The sequence below is a fragment of the Neomonachus schauinslandi genome, chromosome 15, assembly GCF_002201575.2.
Source record: "Neomonachus schauinslandi chromosome 15, ASM220157v2, whole genome shotgun sequence".
Taxonomy (NCBI): domain Eukaryota; kingdom Metazoa; phylum Chordata; class Mammalia; order Carnivora; family Phocidae; genus Neomonachus; species Neomonachus schauinslandi.
The window spans coordinates 36711858-36729355 of record NC_058417.1 but is presented as its reverse complement, the minus strand read 5'-3'; the positions used below and the strand labels follow the sequence as shown (position 1 = coordinate 36729355).

The 17498-nt window shown below is 52.8% G+C and overlaps 1 protein-coding gene across 2 annotated transcripts; it reads right to left on the bottom strand.

Annotated features, from left to right (window-relative positions):
- Positions 1 to 237: 237 nt before the first annotated feature.
- On the bottom strand, positions 238 to 10131 carry COPZ2 (COPI coat complex subunit zeta 2). Of its 2 annotated transcripts, none has more exons than XM_021704191.1 (9): positions 10009 to 10131; positions 9122 to 9196; positions 7448 to 7529; positions 6843 to 6934; positions 6337 to 6392; positions 5571 to 5648; positions 3331 to 3382; positions 2674 to 2712; positions 238 to 576 (listed from the first exon to the last, which is right to left on the bottom strand). In XM_021704191.1, the coding sequence occupies exons 1-9, from the start codon at positions 10117 to 10119 to the stop codon at positions 529 to 531; spliced, it is 633 nt and encodes a 210-aa protein (XP_021559866.1). In that variant the 5' UTR covers positions 10120 to 10131; the 3' UTR covers positions 238 to 528. The 2 variants fall into 2 exon arrangements, with proteins under 2 accessions (XP_021559866.1, XP_021559867.1); XM_021704192.2 differs by having other exon boundaries at positions 244 to 576; positions 9122 to 9190.
- Between the last annotated feature and the right edge of the window lie 7367 nt (positions 10132 to 17498).

Genomic DNA, 17498 nt, shown 5'->3' with positions numbered 1-17498 from the left:
CACACAATGATACCTAGCCCTTCCCATCACATATGGGGCCCCGTGATATCAGTAGCACACTCCCTTCACGATGATAAATCGTCCCCTTTCTCTTGACCCCCTCCCCCATCACAAGACCTCAGGGATAGTCCTGGACACCTCGGTCCTGGGCATCCTGAAAATGAACCGCAGACAGTGAAGGAGCCCTTATCAGAACTTATACACACTTCTCAGGCCACGAGAGAAGGAGACCATTGGCAGGAGACAAAGCAGGTTTATTAGGGTTCTGGGGCCAGGGATGCCTAAGGTCTGAGTTAAGGCAGCTCCCCTGGTTCTCATGGCCCAAGGGGCAGGCCAGGGCAGTGAGAAGGGGTGAGTCAGTGCTGAAGCCAAATCTTTGCATCTCAGAGTCCCTGGCCAGATACCTCAGGAGTCAGTTCTGGGAGGGCTTAGGGATACAGAGGGGTCTCTCCTGTTCCCTGGGGTCTTTGAGCTTTTGCCAGGATTGGGGAAATGCTCTGGGGGCAGGGAGCCCTGAATGCACAGCCTTCATTTCAGTAACGACCATTTAATTTGTTCCTTGGCAGACTGAAGAACCTGGAGGAGAGGGAATAAGGTTGAGAGAAAGAATTGGGGGGTGGGGGGGATGGATATCAAGTGTCTCTAAGTGTCCCTGCAATCCTCTGTCACTAGGTGGCAGCAGCTCATCCGTGCTTGGCTTGAGTGGGGCCAGGCAGTCCAAACTGGCTGCAGCTGGCTCCCAGCTCAGGCCCCAGCCTGCCTGCCCGGCCCGTTCACACTTCCCGCGGTTGCAGCCAGGGGTGTGGCAGCTGGCCCGGTCTCCCCTAGGCCGTGCCATTCGAGCGTCCACCCACAGTGCCACGTCTGGGCAGAGACTAGGCCCAGGCCAGTCACTTCCTGTGCCCAGACACCTCGGCAGACCCCTAGCTCTGGCCTGGGCTGCCAGTGTGTCCTCAACACCCCACCCCAGGTCGCTGCTGATGTGGCAAAGGGGGCCAAGGGGGGCTGGCCCAGTGCTGCCATGGGACACCTGCATTCAGATGCATTCATTCTCACATCCTGCTGAGGAAAAAGCCTCCGTCCGGGACTTAGACAAATCCATACAACTGGGCACACGCAATGCCGACATGGTGGGGACCCCAGGTCTGTCTTTCAGATCCTCTCTCCGGCCATCAAGCCTCATTCCCCTCCGAAGAAGTCCCGTCCTACGCCGTACGTCTCTTCCTCCTGCACAGTCTCCCTCCTCTCTCAGGGCAGCCCGGCCCTGGGTTTCTCCTGCTTCTCCCAGCCAGAAACTAACCTTCCCCTCATTTCATCTCCCGTTCACTAACTACAACTTCCTTGGTTCTTCCTCAAGAATTCCATTAAAGTGCTATGTCTTCAGGGCACCTGGGTGGCTCAGATGGTTAAGCGTCTGCCTTCGGCTCAGGTCATGATCCCAGGGTCCTGGGATCAAGTCCCACATTGGGCTCCCTGCTCCTTGGGAGCCTGCTTCTCCCTCTGCCTCTCTCTCTCTGTCTCTCATGAATAAATAAATAAAATCTTAAAAAAAAAAAAAAAGTGCTATGTCTTCATTCTTTCCCCCTTTGGAAAAAATAGGAGCTGGGCTAAAAGTCTTCCCTGCATTAGCTCTCCTAATTCTCCTAGTAATGCTGTGAGCAGTGTCCCGTGATCATGTGAGGCCCAGAGAGGTTGGGTAACTTTCTGTAGGTCACACAGCTTGCAGGCCGTAGGGTGGAACAGACACCCTGGGATGACTCGCACCAGCACCTGTGTTCCTAACTGCTCTGCTCATTGCTCTCCAACCTCTTTCTGACCTGAAAACTGCCATGAGGCCGCCTTCATCCCAGCAAGGTATGAGGAGGCCTGGGGAACTGGGAGGAGGAAGAGGCAGGGTGCGCAGCAAGGGCAGTAAAGGAAGTGGGCACCACACCTGGGGCTCCACGTGGGATGGCTTGGCTCCATCCCCTGCCTTAGCTGTCACAGCAGGAGGTGGTTAGTGCACTGAGGCAGGAAGCTCCATAAAAGCAGGATTAGTCTGGGCAGAGAGACCTGTGGGCAGACAGAATGGAGGTCAAGCAGTGGGCCTGACAAGCAGGAAGTTTGCACAGCTGCGGAACCAGTCAGGCCTCAGATCCAGGAACCTGGCCCCCGCCCCCCCTCCCCCCCAGCCGCACATGCATCCCAGATAGGACCGTGCAGGCGGGGATGGACTTTTCCACAGCCAGGTCATTCAGGGGCAAGGGGACAAGTGGTGAGTGGAGACGGTTAGGGGGTCCCTTAACACTCCAGCAGGAACCCTAAACAGCATGGGGTGAGAGGTTAGAGAAAAACTCCTATTTGGTATCCTTTCTGGGTTTGGGGGAGCATCAGGGGCCTCAGTCCCCAGAATGCTTTGGGGGACAAGGGACCCCAGTCATCTCCAGAGTGGTAGCTCGCCCTGGGGTTTCGATCCAACTACCCCAAGCCAGGCGATGAGGCAGGCGCGCATCACTTATGAATACCCAGCTCTGCACCATGACTCTCCAGGAGAGGGCCCATCACCGCCCCATCCCTTTCCTCCTGCACCCGTGACTTCTCAGCCTCGACGGCCCCCCTGGGTCCCCCTGGGAGGCTCTGCTCTCCTTCCTCTAGCCCACTTCCGGCCAAGACAGACAGACGCAGGGGGCCTACCTGGGCCACACTCTGTTCGGTCAGGCTGCTGTCATCGGCCTGCAGGGAAGCAGGATCAGAGGGCGGTCAGGCCAGGGGAGGGATCGGGTGAGGAAAGCGAGGTGAACGAAGGGGGCTTTGGAGGGCGGGGGGAGGTGATGCGGTGCTGGGGGGACCCAGAGTGCACCCGTATCACCGGTGAGTGGGAGCCCTGCAGCTTGCCACTCGGAAGCCAGGCCCCCGGGGCCCAACTGTGGATGGGTGCATGGACAGCAAAGGCACGAAGGGGAATAAAGATGGGAGAAAAGGTTTCATCCAGACACGAGAAGCTAAACTAGGCAGGGAGGGTCTCTCTGTTACCCCCACTCTCCAAACTCAAGGCCAAGGCAGCCACCTGGTGTCTCTTGGAGAATTTCTTTCTTTCCCCACTCTGTACTTCCCACTGGGGAGGATGGTGAGGTACTTGGTGATTCTCCAAGGGGGGAGAGGGCAAGAGATTTCTTTTATTCACTGCCACCCCTGCAAGTGCATCCACTCAGGACCTGCTTCTACTAGAGGAGCGTGGGTTCCTAGTCTCCTGGCCTTGGCATCGCCTGCACCAGGAGGAAAGGAGGCGGGGAGGGTGGGATGGGCAGCCCGGGGGAGATGGGAGTCAGGGACACGCAGGAAGACTCTTACCCTAAAATTCACTTTCTGGATCACTTGCTGAGGGTCACTCTCCAGAATCACGCTACAAGATGAGAGAGAAACCAGGAGGAAAATCAATGACATGACTCTCCCTTCTGCTGCCTCTCCCTGCCGGGCCCCTTCCCTCCCTTACCACATTCTGCAGGTGTTCCCTCCAGGGTACCTTCCCACTGATAGTCCTCAGCCAGGACTCTCCCTCCCTACGTGCGCCCTCAGCTTTGATTCCTCTATGCTTCAAACCTGATGGTCACACACACTTGGCTGTCCCCGGTCAAAAGCTTTGAAATGGGGTGAGGGCAGTCCAGTCTAGAATGATGAGAGTGTCAAAAGCAGAGACTGAAAAACTTTGAGCTCTTGAAAGTGCTCTTCACGTTCCGGATCTAAGGATGAATTCAGATGAGGTGAAGGAAGGGAGGGCCCCTGGGGACCCCATCCTGTCTCACTAGGATTCTATGCCACGGGGTCATGCCGTACAGGAGGGAAACAGAACACTTAAAATCAGGATCTATCTTCCCTTTCGATAGACCCAAGTACCAGGGCTTCTCTTGGCTAGCGGCCAGTCCTTCACCATGCAGTGGGGGTGCAGGGGAGCTTTTGCGGGTATGTGCAGGGCTGCGGGTGGGAGGCCTGGTCACTGCGGGTGGGACAGGGGCGGGAGGGGGGATTGACTGAATGCTCTTCACCCCATGAGGCTCCTCTAGGGCAGAAGCCGAGTTTTTCTTTCATGCCAGTCCCAGGGGAGTGAACAGGTATTTCTCGAGAGCCTCTTCCAGGCCCCATCGCTGGGGCACCCAGCACCCCTTCATCAGAGATCCTTTCATCCATAAAGACAGGAGCATCCCAAGCCAAGGCTCCCGTTCAGGCCCTGTCTCAACTGTCACTGCCCCAGTTTTCCTTAGAGGGATACTGAGCTCCTCAGGGGGCAGAGACTGGGCCTTCTGGGGGTACAGGCCTGGAGGCATACAAAGCTTACATCCTCCTTTGCACACCTCTTCCAAGGCTTTCATTTTGTATTTATAACAGTGTGTGTGTGTGTTCCTTGAAGAGGTTCCACAAAATTGTATACACTTCAGGTCCTACCAAGGCTGGCCTTACCCCACTCACTTTGGGGTTCGGGCAGTTAGCACAAGGTCTTGCCGCAACAGGCGTGGGCGGGAGAGGGAAGGAGGGGGGAGGGAGGGAAGGAGCGCGCCATGCCCCGCTCCCAGACTGTCCAGTGTCGTGGAAAGAGCACAATCTCTGGAACCATGCACATGGCGTTTGATCTTGGCCCTGCTGCTCCCTAGCCTCGGGACCTTGGGCAGGTCACTTGAATCTCTGAGCCTCTGTTTCCTGTCTATAAGTTGGTTGTTATGAAAGAGGCACGTCGGGGCGCCTGGGTGGCTCAGTTGGTTAAGCGACTGCCTTCGGCTCAGGTCATGATCCTGGAGTCCCTGGATCGAGTCCTGCATCGGGCTCCCTGCTCGGCAAGGAACCTGCTTCTCCCTCTGACCCTCCCCCCTCTCATGTGCTCTCTCTCGTTCTCTCTGTCTCAAATAAATAAATACTCGTTAAAAAAAAAAAAAGAAAGAGGCACGTCTTTCTCTTATCCTTTGCCCTAGAGCCAGAGTTCTTTTTCTCCCTCGGTATCATCCGAGATGGAAATTCACTACCCAACCCTTCTGGGAAGGGCTCCCAGCTTCCCAGGAGTATCCGAGCGCAGCAGGAGGAGGTGATGTTCATCGGATGAGAGGCGAGAGGCGGGAGGCGAGAGGCATGAGCTTCACCTGCCTCACCTCATTTAATCCCCACACCGGCTGAGGTAGTCCCCTTATCCCCATTGGAAGATGAGGAAAGATGAGGAAAGGTCATGCATCTAGCTGATCTAGGTTGGGATGGAGCTCTAAGAGCGGGGGTGTGGAGGCAGTAGGGAGCTGAATGGGGATCTCCCAAGGAGAGGCGGGGGCCTGTCCTGCCCCTTTCTCCTGGGCACTGGAGATCAAACCATGTCCCCAAACCCTGCCTGTTCAACAGTTGGCCATCGTTCGATCTGTGATTACTTTCTTGTTTGCCTGACTTTGGCTAACGCGGAAATCAACCTCCACCCTCATGAGCCGTGTGGGGGAAGGGAGGGAGGCGTTGGCCAGAGAGCCAACAATGTGCTTGGTATCATCTAGAGCTGGTGACCCTCAAAGGCACCTCCCGCTGTGAGTGTCCCGGAGCAGCCCCTCTTCTCTCCACCCGCTCCTCACCCGCCGTCCACAATCTCGTCCAGTACCAGGAAGGCTCCATCCATGTTCTCCAGCAACCAGCGCTTCTCCACATTCTTCCTGAAGGCAGACACAGCTCCTGGACCTCTCCATGGCCAGGAGGAGCTGGGTTTCTGCCTAGGTGAGGCAGACCCTCTCTCTCCACCCATTCCACCACCCCCACCCCAAGCACAGGGAAGGAGAATGTCAAGGGCAGTGAGGGCAGCGCCTATGCAAGGGATTCCTGAGCTTAGGCCCCCCTTTGCCCAACCTCCCACACTCAGGGCATTGACACTACACCCACCAAGTTACCCCTAATGCATTTCATAGCTGGGTTAGATGTTAAAGCTGTACTATAGTTAATTGTCTCAACTGTAGATATTTATTTTTGGATTATCCTGGTTTGGTTTACCCAGGCTATGTTCACTGGGACAGACACCAGGTAACTGAATGGGGGTGCTGTGAAAACATCCTGAGCTTCAAGTCAAAAAACCTGAGTTTGAGTCTCTGTTCTGATATAAACAGACTGTAACCCCAGGCAAATCACCTTGCTTCTCTGGACCTCACTTTCTGGCCATAACCTGATGTGGCTCTGCTCTGGGTGACACCACGGTGGTCCAGTAAAGGGCAGGGGCCTTGGAGGAGAATGCTCTGGCTTCAGTGTTAGTCTTTTGGGGACTTCGTGGGGAACGCAGAGGAAGGGTCCTGCCTCTGCGATGTATCAAGGCCTGGGGGGTGAGGGCTTTGGAGGGCAGAGGACCTCACTCACCTTAACACATGGCTCAGGGACTCAAACAGGCAGGTGAGAACAGACATGAGCATCAGCTGAGGATGGGTGGATAGGGGAGGAGGAAAACAAGAGAGCTTGAGGTTGAGAAGGCCAAAAGGAGCATTCAGAGCCTACCTGTGTGGGCAGTTGTCCCCTTTCAGAGAGGACAGGGCTGGAGACTGACCGCAGCTTGACCCCAGGGTGCCTCCTGGTGCTTGGGCTGAGAAGTACTGGGGTGCCCCACTGTGGGACCCTGAGTGCATCCTTCCCTGGTGATATTTAAGGAAGAAACCAAGGCTCCCTGCCCGGGACTTCATTTCTGGTTCCTGAGGAACCTAAGAGGCATCATGGATATGTCCCATCCCAGAAAGACTCATTCTGGGTGCTCCCCAGCCCCAAGAGCCTAGAAGGAGGAGTACCAATGATAAGCCTTCAGAACCCAGCTTCTACCCCAGAATCCAAGCTACGGACAGACCCTCTTTGTCACCCCAACCTCCTGAATTCACCTCATTCTCGTGGGAGGAGCCCACCACATACAGGAAGAGGTCAATGCTGCTCTTGTAGATGATTGTCATGCCCCCGAAAAATGCAATCTCACCTAGAAATAGAGGGAGCTTTCAGGTCTGGCCACCTCTGCCGGGCCCCTCCTCCCAATCTCCAGCTCTGCTTCTCTCCCCCTTCTTCCTTCTTCACTTTCCAAGGAACCCTTGAAAAGACTAGCACTTGGCACACCCCCATTAGGCTACTCTATTTCTGGTGACTGTCTCATTCTGAGAAGTCAACAAATCCAGTACAGGGTGACCTTCGGTCCCCCTCCCACCATGTGCAATGCCTCGTTCCAGCCTCAGGCTGGTGGGGGACACACAATGCCATTGGCCTCTTCTGCTGAGAGAGAGGTCTCGGTGTGTTGGGGGGTGGAGTGGGGGGGTTAGAGAGGGATCGGGAGTGAAGGTTCCCCAGAGGAAGGGAGAGGAGAACAGCTGGGAGGGAGAGGAAGAAGGAAAGGGGATGGCCTGTGGGTATGTATGGCCGACAGGGATAGATGTGTCCAGATTGAGAGGCTGGCCGTGTGCATCTGAGAGCTCTGGGCAAGGAAGAGGCGGCCACTTACTGTCAGTCCGGCTGGTCTTGTTGAAGACATTTTTCTCGAAGGCCATCTGCTCCTTCAAGGAGGGGAATGTCTCATCATAATACTATGAGAAAGGGAAGGAGAAGGGGTGATAACTTTTCCATAGGGCCTGGCTCCTCCCTGGATGGGAGGTGCTGGCCAAGCAGAGCCCTGTCCCCTGTTTGTAGCCCTTTAGGCCTGTGTGCTCACTGTCTCCCCATAACCACACATTTTAAGCAAAGGAAGTCATAAAAAGTCGAGGAATTTTAAGCCCTGCTTTTGGAGTCCTCGCCTGATTTCCTGGAGGCTTTTGTACATTTGGCAGATGTTCAGTGTGCTAAGGACTGGGGTGGTCAGTGGGTCACCCTGTTGCTACAGGAACCTGAGTCCACAGGAAAGAATGCAGAGCCAGGGTGGGGGGGGTCCCTTATCACAATGATGACAATCACAGCAGCTTTGTTATCCCCATTATATTGATAGGGATGTGGAGGTGTGAAGAAGTCAGGTAACCTCCCCGACATCTTGCAGTTGTAAGGGGCAGAACCAAGGATGGTCCGACTTCAGACAGGGTTGTGGTGATGAAGACTACATATCAAAGGGAAAGTTCCTGGCGCACACCGCATAACTAGATGGATGCTTTTTTGTTTGGGTGGGTGAGCCTCTTTCTGTGACTCAGTGTCTTAAACTGAACGTGGATGGGTCCTGCTGGGAGGAGGCCCTGGAGCCTTGGGCATGGCTGATCCACCTCTGATCATCTGCTGGAGCAGAGTGTGATCGGCTCAGCTTTCAATTTTCTGGATGTGGATTTTGCCACTTAGTACCCCATCTGCAGGCAAATTAGTAGCCTCCCTGCTTGGCCACTGCTGTGGTGAGCAAGCTCATTTGAATATCAGGAAGACAAAAAGTTTCAGTCCCAAACAAACAAACACATCTAGAATGCATTTCATAGTTAGTTTAGATGCCATAGTCCTACTCTAGTTAATTGTGTCCATGATAGACATTTCTTTTCAGATTATTCTAGTTTGGTTTACCCAGGCCTTGTGGGATAGACACCAGACAACTGAATAGTTGGTGCAATGAAAATCACCCTCCTGAGCTTCAAGTCAAAATACCTGAGTTCAGATCTGTGTTCTGATAGTAATAACACTCGTGACCTTGGGCAACTCAGCTAGCTTCTCTAGACCACATTTTCTTCATTTGTGAAAGGAGAGAGCGGGATCATATAGTCTCTAAGATCTTGTCTGGTTCTAAATTCTCAGACTCCTCAGACTAAATCCTGAGTGTTTCCCAAACTGTAGAAGAAAAGTGGAGGTTGCTTATATAGAATATGGGGACTAAGGCTCCTGGGTCCCAGACTCAACACTCCCCTGACCTCTCAGGAGGTCCTTCCGTGCCCAAGGTCCTGCTGACCACTGGAAAGAATGATGAGAAGACACTTCGGGGAATGTGAGCAGAAACAGAGGTACCACACTGCCCCCACCCCGGGGGGCCAGCAGTCTGACAAGGCAGGAGGATGGACAGAATGACCTTTGGAGGGGTCTAAGCTGAGTTGCTCTGAGTCACTGAGCCCCCAGTGGGGTCTCTCCTGAGACAGGAGAGTCAGCTGGGTGGGGACTTCTGTTCTTGGGGCTGTAGCACAGTGTCCTCAGGGGCCTTCCGGTGAGGGTGGGAGGTTACCTTGGCCAGGAGGCGGTGTCCGTCATTATCTAGGATGAAAACAGCCTTGATGGTGTAGAGGGAAGGTTCCTGCAACTGACAACAGGGGAGAGCTCCGTTGACTCCTGACTCAAGGCAGACACCCTGCCATTGGCTCTATGGCCTCTGCTGGCCCCAGGAGGCCATCCTCAGGGTCCAGCCACCCCAAAGGTCCACAGCTGGTTCTGGCCCACCCCTGTGCGGCACGGGCCAACTCCGGTGCCTGCTCCACTCCCCGCCAGATGTTCCACTGCAGGCCCCGGGTGGGCGCTGTGCCCATTGGGTGCAGAAGGTCCGTCCGGGCCCAAGTTCTGTCATGCACTGACTGCTCCAGAGCCCGAGTCGGAGTGTATCACAGAACCTGGGCCGGGGGGACAGCGGCGCCGAGCCTCCTCCTTCCAGCGGACCCCGGGCCGAGGCTGGACCCGCGCTCTCGGCGCGCCCCCAGCCCCCTGGCCCGGGGAAGGGGGTTCCAGAAGCCCCGCACGTCAGCCCACACCCCCCGCCCGGTGGAAGCTCGAGTCCCGGGCGGCCCCGCCACTCCTCACCCCTCCCAGCGGAACCTCGGTCCACCGCCCCCCCCTCCCCCGCCCCGAGCTGTGCCCATCACCGCTCCGAACCGATCCAGAACTTCAGTCCCACGCGCACTCGAGCCCGGCCTCCTCGCGGGTCGGCGCCCGGAGAACTTTTTCTCCCCTGCCCTGGCCCCGGGCCCCCTCCCCGGGCGGTCGGTGGGGGCCCCAAATTCCCGGGCGCGGGCGCGCGAGCGGTGAGTTGGCGGCCCCCCGCCCCCCCCCCCCCCCGCTCTTCCCTACCCACCCCAGCCCGGCTCCCGCCGCCCGGGACCCTGGCGCCCTCCCGCTCCGTACCCGCAGCCCCGCCGGCTCCCCGGCTCGAGCGGGCGGCGCCGGGCCCCCGGCCTGGGCCGCCGCGGCCCCCTCCCCCGGGTGCAGACGTGGCCAGGCCTCCGGCCGCTGCATTCCGCCCGCCGCCCCGCGCTGACAGCGCCGCCCGCCGCCCCGCCTCCGCCCGCCCTGCCCGCCGGGCCGTCCCCCGGACGCCGCGGCCCGTGCTGTCCCCGCGGCCGCAGGCCTCGCGCCCTCCCCCTCTGCCCCGCTGTGCGTGTCTTCCCTTCTCCCCGTGGCCCCTTCCTGCCTCTCGCCCTCCCCGCTCTCCCTTCCCGCCCACTCCGCCCTGCGCCCCGCAGCCCAGCTCCCCTTCCCCCGCTGCGCCTTCCCCTCTCTCCTCCTCCGCGGCTCTCGGTTCCACGGAGTCCAGAGCTCTCCGAATCCTCGCGCTGCTCCGGGACCGGCCCGGCTTTCCCCTGCCGCCTCCCGCCCTGGCCCGTGCATCTGGTTTGCTGCGGGGTCCGCAGGCGGTCCTGGGGCCAGCAGGAAACACACGCCAAGGCCAGTTTTGTCTCTTGACTCCTGTGTTCGATTCCTCGGGGACAAAATATCTCTCGTCATCCCTCGGGTCTCGGCACAGGTTCTGGGAGTGAGAGCAGACAAGAACAGTTCTGGGGAGACCCCTCTACGCAGAAAAGTTTCTCCCACTCCTCAGGAAGGGAGCCATGGCCCAGAGACACCTCCCTAGAATCTCCCAAGACACAGACAGGACAATCTGGGGCAGAACAGATGCCCAGCAGCACAAATGCCCCACCGATGGCGTCAGGCGTTGCCATGCTTTGGTTTCTTTGGTTGGAGAATACCCGAGTTCAAACTTTACACTTCAGGAGACTTCTCGAGACCAGTGGGAAATTCATATTCGGAAGGTACAAAGTTAAGGGTCTTTGCCCATTTGCCCATAAAAACACCATGCGTGTGTTTTACATTTAAACACTTACAGCCATTAACTAATATAACCCACACCTGTGAGATAGGTCCCATCACCCACATTTTAAGGGGTGGGGAGACTCCGTTTGTGTGACCATATCAGGATGGTACAGCTTATAAAGACTGTAGATGAATGGGGGAGGGGAGCCGGTTTCCGGCTCAACATGGCTTCTCCCTTCTCCTCAAGGCCTGTTCCGCTGTGTACCACACTCCCTCATCCAGATGATTCCTGAGTGGGCTCTTCCTCTGCTGACGAAGGTCTTCTTGCTCTTCGAGGGTCAGCTTCATCACCAAAGGGAACCTAACCCACGGGACCTAACTCGATAGGTCTCTCCTGTCACATTCTCTGTCTCAGCTCTCTACTTATTTCTTACATTGTACCTTTCTTAATCTCGAGATATCATCTTTACTGAGTTATTTACATACAAATGTGTACGGTCCTTCTCCCCACCAGACTGAGTCCTAGGAGAACAGAGATCATGTGTCCGTCCTGTTCCCTGTGAAATCCCTGGACAGGGCCTGGAGAGTGACAGGTACTTCAAAGGATTTGTGAATAAGTAAATGAATTCAGGATGAGGAAGATTGTATATAGTCACAGACTACCTATTTTAAATAAAGAAAAATAAAAACGTATTTATCAATGAAACTGTATTTTATGTGCTGTACAAATATTTATTGAGTGCTTACTGTGTACCAGGTACTTTTCCAGTCACTGGGATAGAATAGTAGACAAAATAAACAAAATCTTCGCTTTCGTGGAACTTATATTCAAGTGTTTTGGTGTGTGTGCAGGCATTTCTGTGCAAATCAGATAAGCCACAAATGAATAAGATAGGTATTATGTGAGTTGGTGATAAATGCTATGAAGAAAAAAGATCAGGAATGTGAGGGGTTGGGGAACGCAGGACAATGCCATTTTCGTTAGGGTCATTTGAGAAAGGTGACATTTGAACAAAGAACTGAAAGAGATAGAGAGCGAGCCACACAAGCATCTGAGGAAAACATCTGCCGAACCTCTTTCTATGATGATTTAGAAGACACATCTGAATCTTCCTTGCAGGCTATCAGCGTTATAATAGTGAACATGAATCAACACTATTTGGCGCAGTAAGGGAAAAAAAGACACAGTATTTTATTTGTTTGGAGTCCAGATCATCAGAAGTTATGTCAATGGTCATGCCGGCTCGGTATGTAATAAAAAATACTGATTTGATTATTTTGATGCCTTAATATTTTTGTCAGCTAGTTCACTTTTAGCTCATATTTACAAGGACAGCATCAAAAAGCCTCCAGGGGGCATTTCCTAGCCTCTGTTTGGCATATGGTACCCACAGTGGGAGAGGGTCAGCTTCCAGAAGGCCTGGGTTGATAGGGGACTTAGGGAGCCCGTGTGGCTCCACGGGGGAGCGGGGGTGGGGGAGCTGGTTACAGGAGAGTGGGCATAGGCATAGGGTCTGGGATGAGAGAGAAGGCCCTGGAAGGAAGCGTAGGAAGCACAAGATCCTCCCCACTACCACCTCTACCACCTTGGTTGTTGCTACAGTTATAATCACTGGGATCTCTTTACATGCTGTGGTGAAAAAGTAAATTCAGAGACTTCAAGGTAACTTTTCCAGAAAGGGATTCTCCCCAGGGATGGTTCCTCCTCTAAAGTCCCTCAGCAGAGAGCTCAGGACTCACTCTCTTCTCTGGGCTCCCAGCCCAGGGTGCCCCTTTAATATAAAATATGTAAAAATGTAAAAATACTGGCTCAGTGAGCGCAGTGACAGGACAGTGTCTTCTCCAGAGGACTGTCCCAAGGGGACGTCACAGCGTAAGCCTGGCAGCACCTAAGCAGTGCGCAAGTGCAGCAGATGAGAAGCAGCTGGAGAGGCTCCCTGGAATGAGGAAGCCAAAGCTGTGTTCAAAAAGAATGCAGCCTTGTGCTTCCCCGCTCTCTGCTCCCTTGGGGGTGGGTGCGCTGGGGTGAGGGGTGGGGGTGAGGGGCTACGTGAATCTCTAACCAGCTGGAGTCTGCGGAGTAGCGGGACCCTGAATTGGTTCTGACAACTAAACACAGGTCCCTGCCCTTGGGAGTCTCCTGGAGGCTAGTGATTCACATGGGTTCCCCTCTGGGTCTTGGTAGATCTTGGAGGTGAGACCATTCTGTTTCCTCTGACTCACTCTCCTGCTGCCACATTTCTGTGCTGTCCTAGGATTTGGGCATCTGTTCTTGTGTGACAAGAAGAAAGAGCTCCCTTGGGTAACAGTCTCTCTCTCTCTCTCCTTCTTGCTATAATGTCAAGAGGGGGAGGTGTGTGTGGAATGAGAGGTGTGGATGTGTGTGCTTGTGGCATCCTCCAGAGAGAAAATGAAAGCTTCCCTGCTCTGTCTGCAGGATGAGTTTCCAGCTGATTATCCTAAGGACAGCTCTCATTTCTTTCAAGGCGTTTGGCTTTCTCTGGGATAATAAGGTTGTAGGGTGGGTGGAGAGAGAGCTGGGCAAGAAAGGAGACTCACGCTTGGTTTTACCCAGGCACAGGTGGGTTTAGACACAGGTCTGTTTTTTTTTTTTTTTAAGGAGGCTCCAGGTCCAACGTGGGCTTGAACTGGTGACCCTGAGATCAAGCATTACATGCTTTACCAAATGAGCCAGCCATGTGCCCCATGGGATCTGATTTTTAAACCTTGTGAATTTGTATGTTATCTTCATTTAGCTCAGGAGGGCCCAACAAGTAAGTGGGAGAGCCAGATTTTTGAACCCAGCTCTGAGTCTGAAACACCCACTCTTCCCACCTCAGGATAGCACCTCCCTGAAAATTACTCAACATTGTTGGGGCAATGGGGTGAGGCGTGCAGAATGGCTGAACTTCATAAATTGTTACCAAAACATGAATGAACAATGAGGTGTTTTCATTGGATAGTTCAAGGAAGGGGGCATTCCAGGACTGAGAAAGACTATATCCTAAAATCAGGTGGTGATTCTAGTCTATGCTTATGTATTACCACTGCTGTTTTTTTTAAATATCTATCTATCTATCTATCTATCTATCTATCTATCTATCTATCTATCTATCTATCTATCTATCTATCTATCTATTTATTTGACAGAGAGAGACACAGCGAGAAAGGGAACACAAGCAGGGGGAGTGGGAGAGGGAGAAGCAGGCTTCCCGCTGAGCAGGGAGCCTGATGCGGGGCTCCATCCCAGGACCCTGAGATCATGACCTGAGCCGAAGGCAGACGTTTGAGGACTGAGCCACCCAGGCGCCCCAATTGCTGTTCTTTTTCTTTTTTTTTTTAAGGGAGAGAGAATTTTTATTTTTATTTTTTTTTAAGATTCTACTTATTTGACAGAGACACAGCGAGAGAGGGAACACAAAGCAGGGGGAGTGGGAGAGGGAGAAGCAGGCTTCCCGTGGAGCAGGGAGCCCGACGCGGGACTCCATCCCAGGACCCCGGGACCATGACGTGAGCCGAAGGCAGACGCTTAGTGACTGAGCCACCCAGTCACCCACTGCTGTTATTTTTTACCCAATTTGGATTCTTGCTCCAAGCTAGCGATTCTCTACTTTGCACGTAAGAATCACCTGAGGAGGGATGCCTAGGTGGCTCAGTCGTTAAGTGTCTGCCTTCGGCTCAGGTCATGATCCCGGGGTCCTGGGATCGAGTACCACGTTGGGCTCCCTGCTCAGCGGGGAGCCTGCTTCTCCCTCTCCCACTCCCCCTGCTTGTGTTCCCTCTCTCACTGTCTCTCTCTGTTAAATAAATAAATAAATAAAATCTTAAAAAAAAAAAAATCACCTGAGGAGCGTTTTACAAAATCTTGATGCGCAGGGCTGCTCTGCGAGACTCTGACTTAATTGGTTGGGGGTGGGACCTGGGCATGGATAATTTTTACCAGCCCCCCAGGTGATTCTAATGTGCAGCCAGGGTTGAGAAGCAATCTTCTAAGACAGCTGAGGTGTAGGGATGCACAGGGAAGAGGCTGGTTTGTGGAAGAGCTTTACCTCTTTTGAGGGTTTAATGGTAACAAGCTTGCTAATGATGTTTACCATGTAAGAAAGGAGGCCAGATGTCTGGATTAGCTGGATAACTAATTGATTTCCTTGCAAGACATGTTAACATTTAGTATTGACAGGATGTAATCCTAGAATCTCTCAGAAGGGCTGTAAGGAAATCTCTCAGTCATCTAATATACTCTGCTGGATTAGATGAAAGTTGGAGAGTGAGAAATATTTATATAGATTAGCAATATTTAAAAACATTTTTTTTAAAGAAGAGGAAAAACAATGGGCAACCAGAATAGCAGAAAGACTAGATTTCCCCTCAGGGGAAAAAGCAATTCCTGCTATTCCAGAAGAAATCCAACCTCTTCTCTGAGGGTTTCCTGGCAGGATGACTGGATGTGCCTGCTGGTGGCAACAGCTTTTTCCATGGAGGAAGCTAGGCCAACACAGATATAACCCAGATGAGTAGGGAATCTAGTGTATAGTTAGCTGGCTCTTCGATGACCCTAAATCCCTGTGCATTAGAACAAACTCTCTTCCTGGCTTCCCACTGCCTTCTCCTTTCCCAAGCGGTCTCGGTCTCGAGTCTCAGTCTCGAGCGCAAGGCCTGGTTTTACTGACGGCTCTCAGCCTCTCCCTTAGGGAAGGGAGCGCATGTGTTCACTTTTTCCAGTGGTCTTCTCAGTCTGATTTAATGGATATACCAGGACTGATGACACATCAGCATGGCATCTTTCTTTTGCTTCTTGGGTAATTTTCCTATTAACAGCTGTCCCAGGCAAAGGAGAGGGAGAGGATGCTGGGGGGGGGGAGGGAGGAGGGTGGCTTCCTAGGTGAAGGACACACCCTGGATTTTACAGGGTTAATCAGTGGGAAGGAGCTTTGCACCTGCTCAGACTTGATCTGGAACTCTTGACAGAGTGGAAGACAGTGTTTGGATCCCCGCTCCCTACCATGGAGTATCAACTATCCTGGATGCCCACAGCCTGCCAGGCCTAAATGCCTACCATGCTGATTGAGACTCTACATCTAGATTCTCCTCAGCCCTTGCAACGGGCGAACAATTCTTTAACCGTTAAGCAGGAAACTTGAACTATCCAGGCATCCTTTAACCCAGTTATATAGTTCCTGATCCACCTCTCTCCCACTGAATGCTCAAATAATCAGACACAGTGAAGCACAGTACTAGAAGTACTGTGGCAGGCAAAAGAAAATGAAGGGGACAGTGTAGACACAAACAAAAGACTTTTCCACACCTCTCCCACCCCTTCTCTAGGGATTAACATGGAGACCCTCCTCTCCTCAGTGCCTGCACCTCCCTCTACACCCAGGACCCCAGAAAGGGGAGGAGAGGATGGGTAGGACTGCTATCTATCTCAACAAATTTTGAGTCATTAAAAGCCACCAAATGAGTTTAAGTTTTCCAAGTGATGTGACAGTGTCACATGTTAGCTCCCCAGTGTGGCCTTCAACCTACGGCTGCCATTTCATTTCAGTGAATATTTACCTCATTTGACTTCACATTAGTCAGTTTGGTGTCCACTGTAAGACTTTTTTTCTTTTGCTTTTTTTAAAATTTTTTGCTTGTTTTTAAGATTATTTATTTATGAGAGAGAGTGCATGAGCGGGGAGGAGGTGCAAAGGGAGAGAGAGAAGCAGACTCCCTGCTGAGTGGGGAGCCCAATGCAGGGCTCCATCGCAGGACCCTGGGATCATGACCTGAGCCGAAGGCAGACGCTTAACTGTTAAGCAGTACGCTTAACAGGTCCAAATACAAGTGGACCTGTCTAAAACATCAGTTTTGTTGGTGCTAAAGTTTCCCATAGATTAGAGGCTCGCCCAGTTTTTTTTTTTTTTTTAACTGTGTCAAGGTTTAAAATTGTTCTGTATTTGCTGGGTCAAACAAACGACACTCTCCTATTTTCTCCAAAGTCTTGTATTAAGCCCCGCAACTTTAGTCTAGCTTTGGTATCTTTCAGTTCTATGGTTTTTATACATTCTTCTCAACCCCGTTGGTATATTTTTAGAGTTAACAAAGCACACCTCAATTTCTCCTCTTTTCTTATCCAACAGAAGTATTTCCCTTCATGGTCTTATTAATTCAGGGTCCGAATGGTCTCCCATTTCCTTGGTAACATGCCATATCCCTCAAAACCACATCTCTTCCACATATTAATTTCTGCTTTTAGCAGGAACTTCTAATCACAGGCCTGCCTGCTGGAGTTCTCCTTCAACTATTCAGTATTTATTGTCTACTTTGCTCCTGGCACTGTTCCAGGTTTTGAGGACTCAACAGTTAATGCACAGAATTCCAGTCCTCATGGAGTTTATATTCTAGCATTTACTAGAAGCCAAATAGTAAAACGAGTAAGTAAAACATGTGCTCTCTGAATCAGTCTTTGTTTTTTTTAAAGCTTTTATTTATTTATTTATTTATTTAACAGAGATAGAGAGAGAGTGTAAGTAGGTAGAGTGGCAGACAGAGGGAGAGGGAGTGGGAGAAGTAGGCTCCCCACCGAGCAGGGAGCCCAATGC